The sequence below is a fragment of the Anomalospiza imberbis genome, chromosome 38, assembly GCF_031753505.1.
Source record: "Anomalospiza imberbis isolate Cuckoo-Finch-1a 21T00152 chromosome 38, ASM3175350v1, whole genome shotgun sequence".
NCBI classification, from domain to species: Eukaryota; Metazoa; Chordata; class Aves; order Passeriformes; family Viduidae; genus Anomalospiza; species Anomalospiza imberbis.
The window spans coordinates 1,177,584-1,196,944 of NC_089718.1; the positions used below are offsets into that span (position 1 = coordinate 1,177,584).

The 19,361-nt window shown below is 58.1% G+C and overlaps 2 protein-coding genes across 2 annotated transcripts; both read left to right on the forward strand.

Annotated features, from left to right (window-relative positions):
- Positions 1-622: 622 nt before the first annotated feature.
- Positions 623-2,789, forward strand: LOC137464207 (serine/threonine-protein kinase pim-1-like). Its single transcript, XM_068175516.1, has 5 exons — positions 623-1,162; positions 1,248-1,298; positions 1,528-1,897; positions 2,119-2,295; positions 2,588-2,789. The coding sequence occupies exons 1-5, from the start codon at positions 623-625 to the stop codon at positions 2,725-2,727; spliced, it is 1,278 nt and encodes a 425-aa protein (XP_068031617.1). The 3' UTR covers positions 2,728-2,789.
- Positions 2,790-8,724: 5,935 nt separating this feature from the next.
- LOC137464189 (zinc finger protein 436-like) lies at positions 8,725-10,810 on the forward strand. Its single transcript, XM_068175506.1, has 2 exons — positions 8,725-8,874; positions 9,532-10,810. The coding sequence occupies exon 2, from the start codon at positions 9,617-9,619 to the stop codon at positions 10,607-10,609; it is 993 nt and encodes a 330-aa protein (XP_068031607.1). The 5' UTR covers positions 8,725-8,874; positions 9,532-9,616; the 3' UTR covers positions 10,610-10,810.
- The last annotated feature ends 8,551 nt before the right edge of the window (positions 10,811-19,361 follow it).

Genomic DNA, 19,361 nt, shown 5'->3' on the forward strand with positions numbered 1-19,361 from the left:
CCAAACCAAACCATACCACGACTCCACAATTCTGGGATACTTCCCCTAGTCATCCCCTGGCAGAAAAAGGATCTTGGCCCCAAGTTCCACATTGCAGACCATGTCTTTTGGCAGCCTGCAACTGTCTCAGCAGAGGATGAAAAGAGATGACATTACTGATACGATTTCCCTTTCCTACATGAAAGTTAAATGCTCCACTCCTGTCCACTCTCGATAAAGTGCCTGAAGAGGCAATTCTTCCCTATGAAATGCTTCGTCTCAGCCAAAGAAGAAAGAAGCCACAAGCCAACAGGCTTCTTTATTGCTACATTGTTTGATTTGGTTACTTCTCTAATAGGAATTACTTTGGGGTTTTATTTGTTCGTTAGTGTCTTTCGTTCCGCGGGGCTCGCGGCGGCTCCTCCGTTGGGTTCGCGGAGGCAACGGAGGAACGTTCGCGAGCTCCGGCGGTTCCGCAGCAGCAGCAGCAGCAGCAGCAGCAGCAGCAGCAGCAGCAGTAGCAGCGCTTCTCTCGATCGGTTTTCCGCTCGAGTTTCCACTCGGTCCCCATCCCCTTCTCCCTCTCACACTCACTCTATTCCCATCCCGTCCCGTCCGTGTTCTGCCTCTCCCAGCCCGGCTCATGCCGCGTCCCGCAAGGCGCCGCTCGGCGGGGCCGCCCCGTGCCCGGCCCTGCCCGTCCCGCCGCGGAGCCGCCTCGGCCGGGCTCTCTCCGACCTGGCTGTGGCGCTGCTGGAAGTGCCTCTCGCTCTGGTGCTGGCGGAGCAGCGCGGTCTTTTGGCTCCGCCTGGCGCGGGCTCTGGGCCGGCCCCGGCCGAGGCCCCGGCCCCGAACCAAGCCCCTCCCGCGGTTCCGCCCGCAGCCGCCCCGCTGCCGCCCCGCGCCCGCCCCGGCCCCGACAGCGTCGCCGGCAGCTTCCCTGCTCCGAGCTCCCCCGCTGCTCGGCTCGGCCGCCGGCCCCGAGCCGCCGCAGCCCGGGGCGGCTCGGCAAGCAGCAGCGCGCCGGGCGGTCGGGTTCCCGGGGCAGAAGAGCGGGAGCGCGGTGCCGCCCGCACGGGCGGAGAAGCCTCCCCTGGAGCAGCTCTACCGGGAGGGCCCGCTGCTGGGGAGCGGCGGCTGCGGCAGCGTTTACTCCGGGACCCGGCTCGCCGACGGCGCCCCGGTAAGAGACGGGGCCGGAGCGGAGGGGGCGGCGGGCGGCGAGTGGCGGGCGGCGAGCTCAGCCCGGCGCTCGCCTTGGTTTGTAGGTGGCCATCAAGCGAGTGCGCCGCGATCGCATCTCGGAGTGGGCGCGGCTGGTGAGTGAGCGGGGCCAGCGGGAGAAGCCGGCGGGGCGTGCCGGGCGGGGCTGAGGCGAGGCCCGGCAGGGTGGCAGCCGGAACGCTGCGAGGGCAGCGAGCGGGGAGTGAGCGGGGGCCGCGCAGCGTCCCGGGCCGGGCAATGGCCAGCGGCGCTGGGGCCGGGCAGGGGGTGCCCAAGGCGCGGCGCAGCATTGGCCCCGCTGAGGGCATCGCGGTCCCCCCGCAGCACAACGGCGCCCTTGTGCCCATGGAGCTGGCGCTGCTGTGGATGGTGTCGTGCCCTGGCTTCCACGGCGTCGTGCGGCTCCTGGACTGGTTCGAGCTGCCCGACGGCTTCGCGCTGGTCATGGAGCGTCCGCAGCACTGTCAGGACCTCTGGGACTTCCTGGCCGAGCAGGGGTTCCTGACGGAGCCCGTGGCGCGGGGGCTGTTCCGCCAGGTGCTGGAGGCCGTGCGGCACTGCACCAGCCGCGGCGTCCTGCACCGCGACATCAAGGCCGAGAACGTCCTCGTCGACCTGGCCACGGGCGAGGCCAAGCTCATCGACTTCGGCTGCGGCACGATCCTCCAGGACACGTTCTACACCCGGATGTCAGGTGAGCCCAAAGCCAGGCCCAGCCGGGCAGCGGAGGTTCCCCCCTTTGCTGGCAGAGGGGGAAGAGGGAGGCAGGGCAGGAGGGGGAATCCTTCTTCAGCCGGCTGCAGCCAAGTTGCTTTTCGGCGGGGCAGGGGCTGGCTGTTGTGGGACGGGAGCTGGCTGGGAGGGAGGGAGGGAGGGAGCAGCATGGGCCTGATGAGCTGTGCCCGTGTCCCATAGGAACGCCGGAGTACTGCCCACCGGAGTGGATCCTCTTTGGCTGCTACCATGGCCAGCCAGCCACCATCTGGTCCCTGGGCATCCTGCTCTATGACCTGGTCTGCGGGGACCTTCCTTTCCACACAAACGAGGACATCGTCCAGGGCCAGCTCTTATTCCCGCCCCGGGTGTCTCAAGGTGGGCATGCGCCTTCAAGGCTCGGGAGGAAGAACGGGGTTGGGAGGGGGCAGCTGGCACAGAAGCGTCCCGCTCCAGCAGCTAGTGAGGAGGTTGATCTCCTGGGTTAGCTGGAGGAGGTGGCACGTGTGCCTCTGGGCTGCTCTCCTCCGGAAGGGAGGATCGATGGGAAGCTTTTGGCTGCAGCTCCAAGCACTCCTAGTGTGGCCTGGGCACCGTGGAATGTGGGAGAGCACGAGCACGGACAGGAGCCTTGTCCCGCTGAGTGGCGGTTTCTGGTTTCTCTCTGCAGGGTGCCAGCACCTCATCAGGTGGTGTTTATCCATGGAGCCCGCAGACAGGCCATCACTGGAAGACCTTTTTGAGCATTCTTGGCTGCAGGAGCCCTGCCTGGCCCAGGAGACAGCAGAGATCCATCCCTCTGCTCAGTAGGATCCAGGAGCCCAGCAAGTACCAGCTGCACGCGTCTCGTGGCACTCCAAGAAAACCCCGGAGCGTTTCCCTGCGGCCGTGGCCCGGAGGAGAGAGCGCAGCCGAGGAGATGCTTCCGCTGGTCCCTGGCGAGTTGTGGAGGGAGCGGCTCAGTGCTCCCCGTCCCATTGGAGAAGGGGTGGCAGTGCGGTGAAGGTGCCACGGACTGGAACAGGGGAAACATCCCCCGGCAGCTCAATGGCATCGAGATGAGCCCGCAAGCCGAGGCACAGCTGGCGTGTTCTTCTGGAGCACCACGTGGAGCTGGGAACCCCATCCTCGAGCTGGCCGCTGGCGGGGCAAAGCCGAGTGGCTTTGGCTGCGGCCCCTTCCTGGAGGACACGCTCTGCGCCCCGATGAAATCAAGATGAGTCCCCAGCCGGCGCAGGGGCGGGGGGATGCTCGTGCTTCCAGGCATGGCAGGGCTCGGGCTGGCCACGCGCCGCAGGTTCCCCGCTCGGCGGCACTGGGGAATATTAATTTTTCCCCCGGCCACCAAGCTGCTTTTTGGTGGGACAGGGGACGGGTGTTGTGGAAGAGGAGCCGGCTCCTGGCCTTGCTGACAGCTTCTGCCAGCCAGCCTGGCATGGGCTGGGGCGGGGGCAGCCAGCCTGACAAAGCATCCATCCATGTGGATGGGGGCAGCAGAGGGGGACGGGTTCTGAAGCCGTGCCCCAGCTGATCTGCTTTGCAGGCCCTCGAGGAAGGGGTGCGTTCACGGGCGGGAAAGGTGGGGTTTTTCCCTACCCATGGACAGGTTTAATTTTTGCATGGAGTGGTCAGACCCTCCTTAGGCCCGTGAAACGGTGACAGGCTTTGTAGCTTCTTCTTGTTTCCAGGTCTCGTTTTGAATTGATTTCATGCATTTGTTCTTTGTTTTCCCAGGAAGATTACACCTGGTGCCTGGACCGGACGGGGAAGCGCCTGCACCGTCCGTGGAGCACCTCCAGTGCCAGCACTACCCCAGGGGCCACGGTCTGCGGGGACATCCCCTTCAAGAAGGACGAGGACCTGGTGCGGGATCGGCTCCTCTCCTGGCAGCAGGTCTCCAGAGGTGGGCACGTGGCTCCACAGCTGGGCTGGCAGAAGGGCTTCGGGCAGCGGGCACACGGGCATCCCACCCTGGCAGCTGCTGAGGAGGCTGCTGTGCTGTGCTTAAGCGGAGGAGGTGGAACGTGGCCTGCCACACTGCCCTTCTCTCCAAACAGGGAATGGCTCGGGAGGTTTGGGCTCTGAGCACAGCCAGCAGCCTGGCCCGGGCCCAGGCCATGGTGGGACAGGGGGACAGGAGCCTTCTGTGACTGACCGTGGCTCTCTGGTTTCTCTCCGCAGGCTGCCAGCACCTCATGCCATGGAAACGGCTCCGCGCGGCCTGCCAGTCTGGGAGGGCTGGACGGCGGCGGGTGCTCGTTTGCTGTCAAAAATAAATTGTTATATTTTTTTGTCATCGTCGTGATCAGAGCATTTCTTTCATCCTTTTCCAAGGTTTTGGCCTCCCTTCCTCAAGGCTAATCTTTTTGTGTCCTTCCTCAGCCACTTGATGGCATTTGGCAGGGGGGGTTAAGCAATGGGAAAAGTTCAACAACAGCTCCTGGTGCCAACTGCAGCAGCCCCTTCAAGAGCCCTGAGCTACCAGCGAGGTCCATGTCTGCCTTGCAAAAGGGAGTGGTTTGCAGCCATGGGGTTGTCGCCCTGCTGCAAAAGCTGGGAGGAAATCAGAAGTGGCAAAATGCCAATTTGGCTCAAGCCCTGCCCAGGTTCTTCATCTTTTCCCTCTGCTCAGTGGTAGGCAGGCAGGGCTGGACTCCAGCGAGGTTCAAGCTCTTGGTGCTCCCTGGCATCAAGGGGATCAAGTCAACTCTTGTATGCAGTGACTGCAATAGAGCTCCTGAAGGAAAAAAGGGAATGTCGTGAGGTGGGGCCTCCTTCTTGTCTCCTTTGTCTGCCCAGGAGCCCCTTGGAAAGGGAAATGCCCACACGGGTTTATCTGACTCCTTCCCAGCCAGCCTTTCCCTCACTCCCGGGTCTCATTTGCTCCGCAGGCTTCACCAGCTCGCTCAGCTCGGAGGAGCTCTCAGAGGAGAAAACGCTGCCTGGCATGGGGCTGTCTGATCCCTGTCTCATCTGGATTCCATTTGCCTCGCTCCCTCCCCCATCCAAGAGACCCAAGGATGCCCCGCAGCCCCACGGTCCTGCAGCAGGTGCCGGGCACGTTCCCTCCCGCGCTCCTTGGTGGCCCTGGGGAGGCTCCAGAGCCCTCCCTGTGTGCGGGACAGCTGCTGCAGCACCGCTGCGCCTGCGTGCGAGCAGCGCCCGAGGAGCAGCTGCGCAAGTTCCGAGTCTGAAGTGGAATCCTCGGCGCACACAAATGACAACTGGCATCTCAGGGGCTGCCAGGAGAAGCTAAATCCATCTGCTCACTGCCCTTTCCAGCCACAGCCACGCCGAGGCAATTGGAAGAATTGCCCCTGCCCAGGGGGCTCGCAGGTAGAAGAGAGGAGCAAAAGCCACGAGTTTCTGAGGCGCTAGCTGCCCGTGCCTCAGGTTTTCCTTCCAATTTCTATGAGGTTTTGACTATTTTTACCATTTCAACACTTTCTGTGCATCCCTGTGAGTGAGTAAGCAGCACAAAGCCTCTCCCTCAAAGCCTTGAGGCAGTGCCAAAGCAGAATTTGTTCATGCTCTTTTCTCCTGGTGATTTCATAATCCCGTCCAGACTCTGATAGCAAAGCCGTGCTGTGGAGAAAAGATTGACCTTGGAATCCTAGGGCACTTTCTGGGCGGGTGTTTTAACCTGCTTTTCCATGGCCTTGGGCTGAGCACGGTGAGGCCCGGGGCCCTCCAGACGGCCCCGGGGAGCCCCCGGGGCAGCGGCAAGGGGCGGCACCGAGGGGCGGCACAGGGTGCATTTCCCCCGAGCGGGCGGGCGAGCGGGCGAGCGGCGGGGAAAGGCGCCCTGGGGAGAAGGGCAGGCACAAGGGCCCCGGCTCTCTGCCGTGCGGGCGGCCGATCGCCAAGTGCTGCTCCCGGAGCCGCAGTCAGGGCCGTGTCTCCTCCCTGCCGCTGACGCTGCGCCTGCAGTGCTGCGTCCGCCTCTGCCGGGCTCCCCAGCACGGACGGCAAGGACGTGGACACGCTTCAGCAGCTGCCCAGGAGGGACACCGAGATGATGCAAGGGCTGCAGCTCCTCTCCTGCAAGGAAAGGCTGACACAGCTCGGCTTCTTCAGCCTGGCCAAGGGACTTGGGCTTGAAACAACTGTGGCCTTCCAGTACCTGAGGGCAAGCTACAAGAAAGCTGGACAGGGACTTTGTACGAGGGCAGGCAAGGACAGCACAAGGGAGAATGGATCCAGGTGGAAAGTGAGTCGGTTTTGGGGAGGGATTCAGAAAAAAGACTTCCCTGGAACAGGAGAGAGCAGGTGTGGATTTGAGAAGTGCCCAGAGAAGGTGTGGATTTCGAGAAGAGGAAATCAGGAGAAGAGTGAGAGGGAGAGAGAGATCCACAGCTGGCCTTGGATCCAGCACCATCTCAGCTGCTGTGAGCTCTGGGGCCGTGGGCCGTGTCATTGTTTTCATATCCAAAACTCACTCAGTAACGGCCTCCCCCTCCCTTCATCATCCCCAAACTTTGCCTGTCTCATTCCAGACCCCACCCCACTTCCCCAGTCCCAACCCCAACCCATCCCACCCCTGCTGGACATCAACACCCCCTTCCCAAGCTGGATTTCCCCCATTTCACACTGCCCAAACGCCATCCCACCCATCCTGCCCCACCCAATGCCCATCTCACCCCTCCTGGTTTGCATCTCACTTCACCCAATCCCCTTCCAACCCCATTCCACCCTGAGGGGATGTGGAATCCAGTAATTTTGGGGTGGGATTGAGTAGTTTTCAGTGGCATTGAGTGGTTTGTGGTGACAGATCAAACCCTCTCATCCCTTTGAATGCCAAGAAAGGGAGACAACTACACCAAATAGTCCAAAAACCCCCAAATCCTCCCAAGCATCTCCCTGAATCCCAGGTTCCCCTGAAACACCCGTAAAAAGTGAGGCTTAAGATGCTTTTGCTGAACTTGTTGACTTTTATCCCAATTCTGTCTTTTTCAAAGGGATGAACATGAATCAAAAGAAAATTAGGGCCAAACCAAAAGGAGAAGCAGCCAGGTGTCTTCCCGACACAGATCACAGGGAATGTGGGTCACCAGGGCTCTGGTGGGTCCTCCAGTGGGGGATGAAGCTGGAGCAGCGCACGAAGCTCTTCCTGCAGTTGGGCCATTTGCAGGGCTCCCCTTACTGGTGCCTCTGTTGGTGTTGGGTCAAGTCAGAGCTCCTGGAGAAGCTCTTCCCACACTGGGGACACTCGTAGGGCCTCTCCTGAGTGTGGATCCTCTGCTGGCAGATCAGGCTGGAGCTCTGGGTGAAGCTCATCCCACATTCCCCACACTCACAGGGCCTCTCCCTGGTGTGGATGCGCTGGTGGGTGATGAGGTTGGAGTTGTGCTTGAAGCCCTTCCTGCAGTCAGGGCAGCGGAAGGGCCTCTCCTCCGTGTGAATCCGCTGGTGCCTGAGGAGAGTGGAGCCGGTCTGAAACCTCTCTCCACACTGGGGACACTCGCAGGGCCTCTCCCCAGGGTGGTTGCATTGGTGGACAACGAGGTGGGAGCTGCAGCTGGATCCCTTCCCACACTCCCCACACTCGCAGGGCCTTTCCCTGGTGGGGATCATCTGGTGCTGGATCAGGTGGGAGCTCTGCCTGAAGCTCTTCCCGTGCTCCGGAGCGGGGCTGTCCTGCAGCCAGGGGCCGTGCTGGGCTGGGAGATGGAGCAGGAGAGAGGGGGAAAGGGGCACTGACTTCCTCCTCACCTGCTTGGCTGTCATGGGACATCTTCCTCTTCATCGCAGCCTCCTCCTCCATGCAACCAAGGACTGGGAATGGGAAATCCTGCTTTGGGAAAAACAAGGGATGAGCACAGGGAGTTTGAAGGTCCCTCTGCCCAAGTCCATCTCTGGAAGTCCCCGCCCACCTGGGCTCCATAAAAACCTCCCAAACACCAAGATTCAGCCCTGAAAAAGCCTCCCAGGAGTTCCCCGTCCCTGCTCCCTCCCCTTTGGTGTTTGGGGTTCTCTCCTGTCCCAGCTGCTGGGGTCACGCTTGGATTGGGGCTCCCTGTCTACTCAATCTCCACCCTCCCCAGGAGTCCCAGGAATATGAAAAGTTCCCCCCTTTTCCATCTCCCCATTTAGGGATGGAGGAGTTTGGGGCTCCCGGGACCCCAGTTGCCTCCAGCTAGATCAACCCAGTCAGTTCCAGTATGATGCCATTGGCTCCCCGTGTGCTCCCAGTTGCTGCCACTCACCCCTAGTATGGGGGATGGTGTGCAGGCTGTGTTCCCAGTCACTCTCAGACACTCCCAGTATGTGTCCAGTGCCTCCCAGTATGACCTCAGTATGATCCCAGAATGATCCCAGTAGAGCCCAGTCCCTGCCAGTGCTGCCACTCCTGGCATCCCCCAGCCCTCTGTGCGTTCCCCCCTCCCGGATGTCCCCAGAGGAGTCCCAAGGGCTGGCAGTGCCCAGGCAGGGTCCCCAGCAAGGCCCAGTTTGGATGTGCAGCCCCCAGTTTTCCCAGTTTGCCTCTCCTTTTGCCCGGGCCGGGTTCCCCCCTGGAACAGCGAGTGCGAGCAGCCGAGAGCCCCGCGCTGCCCATCCCGACCTGTCCCGGCTCCATCCCCGCTCCTGCCGCGGGCTGCCAGGGCTGCGGGAACGGGGCACCGAGGGTGTCGCTGCTCCTGGGGGAGGAGGAGGAGGAGGGAAGGGCAGGGATGAAGGAGGAGAAGGAGGTGGGCTTAGGGAGGAGGAGAAAGGGGGGGTGGAAATAGGAGGAGGAGGAGGGCGGATGGAAGAGGAGGGATGGAAGGGGAGGGATGGAAGAGGAGAAGGAGGTGGGGTTAGGGAGGAGGAGGAGGAGCGGGGATGGAAGAGGAGGAACGGCAGGAAGAGGAAGAGGAGGGACAAAGGCGGATCAAGGACAGCAGCTGGAAGCACGCGTTCGAGCCCTCCCTGAACTCGCAGCCCCCACCTGTGGGATCATCGCCCCCCATCCAGCAGGTGAGCGGGGAGGGGGAGCTCGGCCCAGATATCCTGGGGGGTCCCTGGGTCGGGTTTTTTGGGGGGATGTTTGGAGAATGAAGAACTGCAAAGCCGAGTGGAAAAGGCCCCTTGGGGGGACATTGGGGGTCCCGGTGGCGGCTGCCGGCAGAGGCAGCCTGGAGGAGCAGAGCCCTGTGTCCCCCAGGAGCCCAAAGTGGGGAGCCCAGCCAGGGGGGAGCGCCGCCATCGGCGGGACCCTCAAGAGCCTGGAGAGGGCCAGGGGGGACTCCTTGGAGCCCCTGCAGCCCCAAGCAGAGAGGAAGGGGAGAAGAGAGTCCGGGAGCCCAAAAAGCCCCGGCAGCCCTAAATGGGGAGAGCCAAGAGGGGGGAGCTTTTGGGATTGCTGGGACTGCCAGCAGCCTGGGGAGGGCGGGCAGTGAGGAGAAGGGGGACCCCCAATCCAAGCGTGACCCCCAGCAGCTGGGACAGGGGGGAGCCCCGAACAGCAAAGGGGAGGGAGCAGGGACGGGGAACTCCTGGGAGGCTTTTTCAGGGCTGAATCTTGGTGTTTGGGAGGTTTCAGTGGAGCCCAGGTGGCCAGGGACTTCTAGAGATGGAGTCAGGCAGAGGAACCGTCAAACTCACTGTGCTCATCCTTTGTTTTCCCCAAACCAGGATTTCCCATTCCCAGCCCCTGGGAGGCTGTGAGGAAGAGGAAGACCCTGTCCTTGTCCTTCCTCCCCCAGAGCAGGAACTGAGGATGGAGAGCAGGGATGACAAATCCCTGCAGCAGAACCTCGTGGAAGAGGCCGTTTTGAGCGGCTCCAGAGTGCAGGAACCCAACGGGGAGGAAAAGCCCCGGAGATGCTGCACGAGGAGGGGCTGTAAACGCAGATCGCAGGGATCTGAGGAGGAAAGACCCACCTTGGGCCGGGGAGATGGCCGGAGATTGAGCCAGAGCTCGGAGCTGGTGATCCATGAGCAGCTCCAGGATGGGGAGAAGCCCCACAAGTGCTCGGAATGTGGGAAGACCTTCAGATGGAGCTCCCAGCTGATCCAGCACCAGAGGACCCACACTAGGGAGAGGCCCTACGAGTGTGATCAATGCAGGAAGAGGTTTCAGACCCGCTCCCATCTCCTCGAGCACCAATGCAAGCACACAGAGGAGAGGCCCTTCCGCTGCCCCGACTGCGGGCAGGGCTTCAGGCACAACAGCAGTCTTGTCATGCACCGGCGCATCCACACTGGGGAGAGGCCCCACGAGTGCAGGGAGTGTGGGAAGAGCTTCAGGAGGAGCTGCGACCTGATCAGGCACCAGAAGATCCACACTGGGGAGAGGCCCCACGAGTGTGGGGAGTGTGGGAAGAACTTCAGGAGGAGTTCCCACCTGCTCAGGCACCAGAACATCCACACTGGGGAACGGCCCTACGTGTGTGGGGAGTGTGGGAAGAGCTTCAGGCAGCGTGCTGCCCTGATCAGGCACCAAAAGATCCACAGCGGGGAGAGGCCCTATGAGTGTTCCAAATGTGGGAAGGGATTTGGGATCAGCTCCCATCTCCTCCGGCACTATCTGGTTCACACGGAGGAGAGGCCCTTCTGCTGTCCCGACTGCGGGAAGGGATTCAAGCACAACTCCACCCTCATCACTCACCGGCGCATCCACACCGGGGAGAGGCCCTACGAGTGTCCCCAGTGTGGGAAGAGCTTCTCCAGCAGCTCTCCCTTGACCAGACACCAACGGAGGCACCGGTAAGGGAAGCCCTGCGAGTGCCCCGAGTGCGGGAAGAGCTTCGTGCGTTGCTCCGGCTCCATCCCCACTGCAGGAACCACGCTGGGCACAGCCCTGGTGACCCACATTCCCTGTGATCCATGCTGGGAACACACCTGGCTGCTTCTCCTTTTGGTTTGGCCTTAATTTTCTTGGGATTCATCTTCATCCCTTGAAAGCAGCTAAAACAGGGGTGAAAAGAAAGAAATTTATCAAAAATGTCAAAAGTCTCACCATTTCATATGGTTTTGAGGGGGAATTTAGGATTTGGAGACATATTCTGGAGGATTTGTGCATTCTGGGGTGATTTTGGGCAATGTTCTTCTCATCTTTGCACTCCAAATGTCAAGAGGGATCAATCTGTCACCTCAAAACCACTCAAATCCCACCGGAAACAACTGAATTTTATCCCATAAGGGCTCAATCCCACCTCACAATGGCTTGTTCCCACCTCAAAAAAACTCTGTCCTGCACCAAACTCACTCGATTCCACAGCTGCCAGGGTGTGATGGGGTTGGAAGGAGATTGGGAGAAGTGGGATCCAAATTTGGAGTGGTGGGATTGGGATTGTGTGGGGCTGGGTGGATGGGATGTATTTGATAGCAAATAAAACTTTCAGAGTTACTGATTTCTGTCCCATTCATTTTCAGTCAGTTGCTGTTCTGTTTTTCAGACTGCCACCTTCTCAGCTGATTGTGTTTGTGTCCTCCTCTCTCTCCTGCCTTTCTTTGCCTGCTCTGTTTCTCTCTCCGTGTCTCCCTTGAGCCAGGGCAGCTGCCACCAAAGACCCTGCCCTGATTTAATTTCCGGTGCAGGAGCTGCAACAACCATGGGTGAAGTTAGGAAGGCTGGCAGTGAAATGTCACTGTAAGGATTGGGATCGTATGGACTGGGGTTGTAGAGCCTGAGATCCCATGGACTGGGATTTCACAGACTGGGACCATATGGATCAGGGCCATACAGTCTGGGATCATGTGGCCTGGGACCTTGTAGACTGGGATTGTTAGGGTTGGGATCGTATGGACTGGGATTGTACAGCCTGAGATTCCATGGACTGGGATTTCACAGGCTGGGACCATATGGATTAGGACTATAGACTGGGGCCATCCAAACCAGGCCCATATGGACCAGGATGGCTGTACCAGAATAATGTGAACCAAGGTGGTCCTGCCCTGCCCAGGGGTCCCTCCCAGTTCCACCCAGGGATGCAGCCAAAACTCCCCGGAGGGAACGCAGAGGTCCCAGAGGGATCCCAGTGCCAATCGCATTTCCAGTCCCGTTTGCAATTCTGGTGCCAGTCCCAGAGAGATCCCAGTGCTGATACCGCTTCTGATGCCAGCCTCAGTGTCCGTCTTGGTCCTTGAGCACTCCCGGTGCTGATTCCAGTCCTGGTGTCACTCTTGATCCCAGGGCAGTGCCGGTCCCAATCTGGGCCCCGGAGCGGTGCCAGTCCCTGTCTCAGTCCCGGCCCTGGAGCGGTGCCAGTCCCTGTCTCAGTCTGGGCCCCGGAGCGGTGCCAGTCCCTGTCCCAGTCTGGGCCCCGGAGCGGTGCCAGTCCCTGTCTCAGTCTGGGCCCCGGAGCGGTGCCAGTCCCTGTCTCAGTCTGGGCCCCGGAGCGGTGCCGTTCTCGGTGCCAGTGCTGGTGCTGGTTTCAGTGCTGGTCTCAGTCTTGGTCTCGGAGTGGTTCTGGACCTAGTGCTGCTGCTGGTGCTGGTCTTGGTCCCAGAGTGCTTCCAGTGCCAATCTCAGTCTCGGTCCTGGTCCCAGAGCGCTGCCAGTCTCGGTGCTGGTTCCGGTCTCGGTCTCAGTCCTGGAGGGCTCCTGGTCTCGGTCCTGGTCCCGGTCCCAAAGCAGTCCCAGTGCAGGTGCCAGGTTCCAGTCTCCATCCCGATCCCAGTCCTGGAGCACTGCCGGTGCCAGTCCCAGTTCCGAAGCGCTCCTGGTGCTGGTCCCAGTGTCAGTCTTGGTCCCAGTGCCAGTTCTGGTGCGGTTTTGGTCTGGTTCTCGGTCCTAGTCCTGGTGCCGGTCCTGTAGTGGAGCTGATCTCAGTTCCAGGGTCGGTCTCAGTCTTGCTGCTGGTGCTGGTTCTGCTGCTGGCTTTGGTCTCGATCCTGGAGAATTTAAGCCCATTTGAGTGATTTTAGGCCAAACTGGGCAGGTTTAGGGTGGCTTTCAGATCCCTTGGAGTGATTTCAAGCCTTTTAGGGTGGATTTTAGGCCCCTTTGGCTGATTTTAGGCCAAATCTGGTTGGTTTTAGGGTGGATTTTAGATCCCTTTGGATGATTTGAGGCCCATTTGGGTGGAGTTTGGGCCCAATTGGGTGATTTTAGGATAAAATGGGCAGGGTGGATTTTAGATGCCTTTGGCTGATTTCAGGCCAAATCTGTTGGGGTTTAGGCCCATTTGGGTGATTTTAGGATAAACTGGGCAGGGTGGATTTTAGATGCCTTTGGCTGATTTCAGGCCAAATCTGTTGGGGTTTAGGCCCATTTGGGTGATTTTACGATAAAGTGGGCAGTTGTAGGGTGGATTTTAGACCTCTTTGGATGATTTTAGGCCCATATGGGTGGATGTGAGGTCTCTTAGGGTAATTTTAGGTCAAACCAAGCCCTTTCACGGTGATTTTGGGTCCCTTTGTGTTATAGATGGATAATGAGAGGATTTGCTCTCACAATGAAGGGATGAATACTGTGTGAATACTAAGAGAAGCTTTATTGATGTATAATTATGTTGCTGTAGTCTGTTGTTTCGATGCCCTCTGTTCTCCCCACAGTCCCTTTCCCTCGTACTGTTACCGTCAGACAGCCCGAGTCATCCAGCACAGGCAGAAAGAAGGCGTGCACAAAAACTTGTTCCTAGGGGGAGGGGGTGTGGCATGACGGCACCTGACCCTCCAATCGAGTCGCAGGAAAGCAGACTCCACCAATGAACAGCAGAGAAGAGTTGACTGACAGCCTGTGGGAGGGGCCAGGGTCGGCTGAGGCAACCCCCGGGTATAAAAGGCGAAGCTTCCATCTTGAAGACGAGCCAGCCACGTGGTCGGCAGCCACGGGGGAAGCTCCCAGGCCTGTTTGTCCTTATTTAGTCATTTTTTTGTAATTTTTGTTAAGGTTGAATAAGCCTTTTAAAAATTTTAAAGTGAGCGGTCATTTCTCACAGCAACCAAGGGTTCCTTTACTGGAGTTTGGTGCACAGGAGAAACACCAACCATATCTTCTCAAGAGGTCAAAATGACACAAAATTTTACTGGCAAAGTACAGAAAATCAAGAAACTTTGGAAAAAGATTTAATAAAACGTCCAAGTCAACATAAAACACTTACCATAGCAGTAACGTCATTACCTCAACCCATTACACCTGGAAACCTTGAAGCACTGAAGTTGTTGAGGCACCAAAGATGTTCCATATCAAGAGCATTAGAAGGAGAAGACAGAGAGACAGGAAGACAGAAGCTTCACAGAAAGAAATGCATATGGCTACCAACTGCTGGGGTTCCAGTGTGGGTGAGACAGAAACCCCAGGAGAAGGCAGGGTACGGACCATAGCCTGAGCATGTGCTCCGTGTTTTAAGCCCCTGTGCCTTTGTGGGCCTCCCCCCAAGGTGTCTCGGGACATCGATCTCATCCAGCCTCTGACAGCGACCATGGTGACACTATGGAACCTCATGGAGCCGTGGGAGAGTTGTGACACTGCGGCCCAAGGACACCATGGTGAAACTGGGGAACCTCATGGAGCCATGGGTGAGTTGTGACACTGCGGCCCAAGGACACCATGGTGACCCTATGGAACCTCATGGAGCCATGGGTGAGTTGTGACACTGCGGCCCAAGGACACCATGGTGACACTGGGGAACCTCATGGAGCCCTGGGTGAGTTGTGACAATGCAGAACCAAGGAGCCTTTGTGACACATCAAGGCCCTGTTGGAACAAAGAAACCATTGCTGACAGTCCAGAAACTCATGGAACCAAGGGACATTGGGACAATGCAGATCCGAGGACACCATGGTGACACTATGGAACCTCATGGAAGCAAAGAGGCCATTGTGACACTCTGGTGCCTCACAGAATCAGGGGGGACCATTGTGAAACTCAGGACCCCTATGGAACGAAGGGTCAAAGATGAAGCTGTGGGGCCCATAGAACCAAGGAGCCATTGTGACACAGCGGGGCCGCAGGGAGCCAAGGGGCCATGGTGACATTGCAAGGCCTCAGGGAAGCCAGGGGCCATTGTGACACTACAGAAGAAAGGAGAACATTGTGACACTACAGGGACTCGTGGAATCATGGAGACCATTGGGACACTGTGGGACCAAGGGGACAGGGAACAGGTGAGGCTGGTTTGGCCTCCCGGGGGCTGCTGGACAGGTCTGGCTGACCTTGGCATGTCGAAGGCTGCTTCTCATGTGCCCCTGAAGCACTGGGGCTCTGGGCTTTCCTTCCTATGGGAGAGAACTGTCCTGCTCCTCCAGGGGCCTATGGCCAAAACTGGGATTCCTTCTCCAAATTTCCTTAAGTGCAAAGATTGTTCCCAGATGAAATCTGCCAGGAGACACAGATCTGGCTGCCTTGGCTACCTGGGGGCCACCTCTCATCTGCCTTTGAGACACTGGGACCATGTGCTTTTCTTTCTTATGGGAAAAAACATCCATCTCAACTAGGCACCCATGGCCAAAACTGGGCAACTGCCTCCAGAATTCCCTATATCCAAGGATAGTTCCCAGACAAAAGCTGCCAGGACTGATAAGTCTGGCTGGCCTTGGCTTCCGGAGGGCTGGCCCTCATCTACCTTTGAAACACTGGGGCTCTGTGCTTTCCTTCCTAATAAAAAACGCTCTTCTTCCTGTCCAGGCACCCACAGCCAGATATGAGATTGCACCTCCAAAACGCCCTATGTCCAAGGATAGCCCCTGGACAAACAGTGCCAGGACAGACAGGTCTGGCTGGCTTGGCCTAAGGGTGGCCACCTCTCATCTTCTTCCAAAGCACTTGGACTTCATGCTTTACTTTCCTATGGGAGAAAATCATCCATCTTGACCATGGCCAAAATTGGGATTTCACCTCCACAACTCTACATCCAAGGATTGCTCCCAAGTGAAAGCTGCCAGGACAGACAGGTCTGGCTGCCCTTGGCCTCTTGGGGGCTGCCTCTCCCGTGCTGTTGAAACACCGGGGCTCTGTGCTTTCCTTCCTATGAAAAAGAACCATCCTTCTTATCTAGGCAGAAAAGGCAAAACTGGGGTTCCACCTCCCAAATTCCCTATATCCAAGGGTTGCTTTCAGATAAAAGCTACCAGGACAGAGAGGTCTGGCTGGCCCAGGCCTCTGATGGCCGGCTTTCATCTAGCCCTGAAACACCGGTGTTCCGTGCTTTCCTTCCTATGGAAAAGAACCGTCCTCCTCTGGGTGTCCATGTCTGAAATTGGGATTCCATCTCTAAAATTCTGTATATCCAAGGGTTGCTGCCAGGAAAAATCTGCCAGTACCGTCACGTCTGGCTGGCCTTGGCCTCTGGTGGCTGCCCCTGCCACACTGGGGCTCGGTTCTTTCCTTCCCATGGAGATCACTGTGACACTGTGGGGACCTCATGGAAGCAAGGGGATCATTGTGGCACCACTGGAGCCCATGGAACCAAGGGGCCATGGTGACACAGCGGGGCTTCATGGACCCAGAGACCATTATGACTCTGTGGGGCCTGATGGAACCATGGAGGCCATTCTGACCCTTCAGGGCCTCGTGTCCCCAAGGGGGCATTGTGACACCTCAGGGCCTCATGGAAGCAAGGGAACTTTGGGACACTGTGGGGCCCCATGGAACCGAGGGAAGATGGAACAGGTCTGGCTGGCTTGGCCTCCCAGGGGCCCCCTGACAGGTCTGGCTGATCTTGGAATGTCAAGAGCTGCCTCTCATTAGCTCCTGGAGCACTGGGGCTCTGTGCTTTCCTTACTATGAAAAGAACCATCCCTCATTTCAGATGCCCATTGCCAAAATTGGTACTCTCCCTAAAAAGTTTCCTCCATGCAAGGGTATCTCACAGAAAGAAACCGACCAGCTGTGGCTGGCCTTGACCTCTGGTGGTCACCTCTCATCTGCCCCTGAAACACTGGGGCTCTGTTCCTTCCTTCCTATGGAAAAGAACTGGCCTCCTTGTCCAGGGACCATGGCCAAAATGAGAATTGGGCCTCCCAAATTCTGTATATCCAAGGATTACTCCAAACAAAAGTAGCCAGGGCAGACAGGTCCGGCTGGCCCTGTCCTCTGGTGATTTTCTGAGACTATGGGCTGAATGTTTTCAATTGCAAACACCTCGGAGAGGGCCCAGAGATCTCCCAAGGTGGTGTTTGGAGGCCTCGGGCACAGGACCACTGTATAGGGACAAAGGAGCTCTGTGCTCAGTGGGGTGGATACTGAGGACAGTGGAGGAGAGCCACGAGAGTGTTTAAAGAGCAGTTTCAGAGATGGTGGATCCTTTTGACATAGTGGAAAACAGGCTGAGAAAGAAAGAATTAATGCCAAGGGCAGCTGGGGAGGCCCAGACTGGGCACCAGGAGAAAGGAATTTCCCTCCCAGGGCAGGGCTGTGGTGCAACACGTCCCCAGAAGGAGCCTGGAGCAGCCCAAGGCTTTGTGTGGCCAGGCAGGGGCAGGCAGGAGGCAGAGCTGTCAGCCAAGGAAGGGGCCAGCGAGGTGGGGCAGCCGGGGGATGACGACAGCCTGCAGGGACAGAGGCCAGGGCAGGGACACCGCAGGACAGCCTGGGCTGCACAGGGCACAGGGATGTGCAGGAGCTGCAAGGCCCTGACAGAGCCAACCTGTGCAGCCCTTTGGCCATGGCTGCTGGCCCTGGGCCTGAGGCCACGAGGGGACAAGTGACCCTTGCAGCCCTGGGGCCTCATTGCCTCCTTGTCCCTGCTCAGCAGCCTGGCAGTGGCCGCCCCATGGTCCTGCCCTTGGCATTGCACATCCCCTCATCCCAGTGCCCATCCCGGGAAGAGCCCTGAGCAAGGAGGGAGGGACAGGATCTGCCTTGCCAGGGGCTGGGGCTCAGGCCTTGGCCCTTTGCTTTCCTGAAACACATCCAGGTTTGCTCAGCACCAGAGACACCTTTCCCTTGCTTGTCCCCAGCTGTCATCACTGCCTCCAGTGTTCTGCTCTAGCTGGAACCTGGGGACACTTTCTCAGTTGTGTCCCTCACAGGGATCTATTTACAGTAGAAGAAACTTCAGTATTTTAATCTCACTTTGAGTTCTTGAGAAGTGTTTTGAGCACACTCTGAGGAACTGAGTCTGATGCAAACAGCAGTACGGCCCCAGAGGTCATTAAAGTCCTGGTGCTGTGTCTGTGCTGCTGAGCTGGGCCGGGCTCCTGGCCCAGAGGCAGCTCCTGGCAAGGGCAGCGCTGCAGAGGGACAGCTCTGGCCAGGAGCAGCTCCTGTGCACAGCCCAGCAGGGCTGGGGCACTGCCAGGGCACCCCAGGGACACGAGCAGGGCACAGACCGAGCTCACAGGGGCTCAGCACCGGCAGGGGCTGTGGGGTGTCCCAGAGGGGGCTGTGTCACAGTGGCTGTGACATCCCAGGGGCTGTGTGACATCACAGGAGCTGTGTAACATCCCAGGGGCTGTGTGACATCACAGGGGCTGTGTGACATCACAGGGGCTGTGTGAGGTCACTGGGGAGGTCACTCCGCCCCTGCCCCCCTCACAGTTGCCCCAGAGAACTCCAGCGCTGCTCGTGCACAGCGGGGTCCCCTGTCCCCCCGGGTCCACTGGCCCCCAGTGCCGCAGCCTCCCCCAGAGGATGTTCCACGAGATCGACCCCAGAGCCTGACATGGGGACGGGGTTGGGACCGTGGGGAGTGGGACAGGGGGACAGGGACCCCCCAGCAGCGTCACCGTGTCCCCCAGGGCCGGAGCCTGGGAAAGGGCTCCTTCACCCTGGTATAGACACATATTATAATATTGGCTTTTTGCAAATATTAAAATGGATTTTATATGTGTGATATTAAAGTTACTTTGTGACAAAGACATAGTTTTTAATTTTGTTGTTAATTAAGCTTAGACATAGCAGTGCAATAGCTGACAGAAGTATGCCTGTGTTAAAATGCCTGCTGGGATGGGATAACATCCAATGAACACAGGATGAGCACACCTGTACAGATCTGCCAACCATCAGCACTCACCGTCTGAAGGCAGTGCGGACCAAGGCCCGAACTGGAAGTGATAAAGAGAAGGAGCCAAAGCCCAGCCAAGGAACACGCATGCTCTGAAAAGGCAGACCCAAGGAGGGGCCATGTGAAATAGATCCTGGAAAATGTGAACTCGTTTATGGATATGCATAAGGGGCTATGAATATGCAACACGCTGGTGTAAGGGAAAAGGTATTTAAGGGGGATCCCCGAAGGTAACAGGGTGGTCTTGGCTGAGTGCCAAGATGCACCCGGCTATAAATAACCTTTTCTCCATGGTCCTTGTCTCCCATTGTCCTTTTAAACTTTTTACATTTTCACAGGAGAGTGAACGTGTTTTTCACATGGGCTACACATGCTTATACAAAATTCTAGGAAGACTAGAAATTTTTTGTACAATAATTGGGTTAATCATCACATAAACAAACTTATCCATTTTGCTACATGTCTTGCTCATAGAAGTCGATTCAATCTTCTTTCTTGATTCAGTCTTCTTGCAGTCTTCAAAGCTCTGTTTGTTCTTGCCAAGGCATTCTGAATATCAAATCTGTTATG

Excerpts from the sequence above, each read along its gene's own strand:
- LOC137464189 (XM_068175506.1), top strand. The coding sequence starts at position 9,617 with ATGGAGAGCAGGGATGACAAATCCCTGCAGCAGAACCTCGTGGAAGAG.
- LOC137464207 (XM_068175516.1), top strand. The coding sequence starts at position 623 with ATGCCGCGTCCCGCAAGGCGCCGCTCGGCGGGGCCGCCCCGTGCCCGG. Across the intron at positions 1,163-1,247 it reads GGCTCGCCGACGGCGCCCCG|GTGGCCATCAAGCGAGTGCG; the intron begins GTAAGAGACGGG and ends CTTGGTTTGTAG. Across the intron at positions 1,299-1,527 it reads TCTCGGAGTGGGCGCGGCTG|CACAACGGCGCCCTTGTGCC; the intron begins GTGAGTGAGCGG and ends GTCCCCCCGCAG.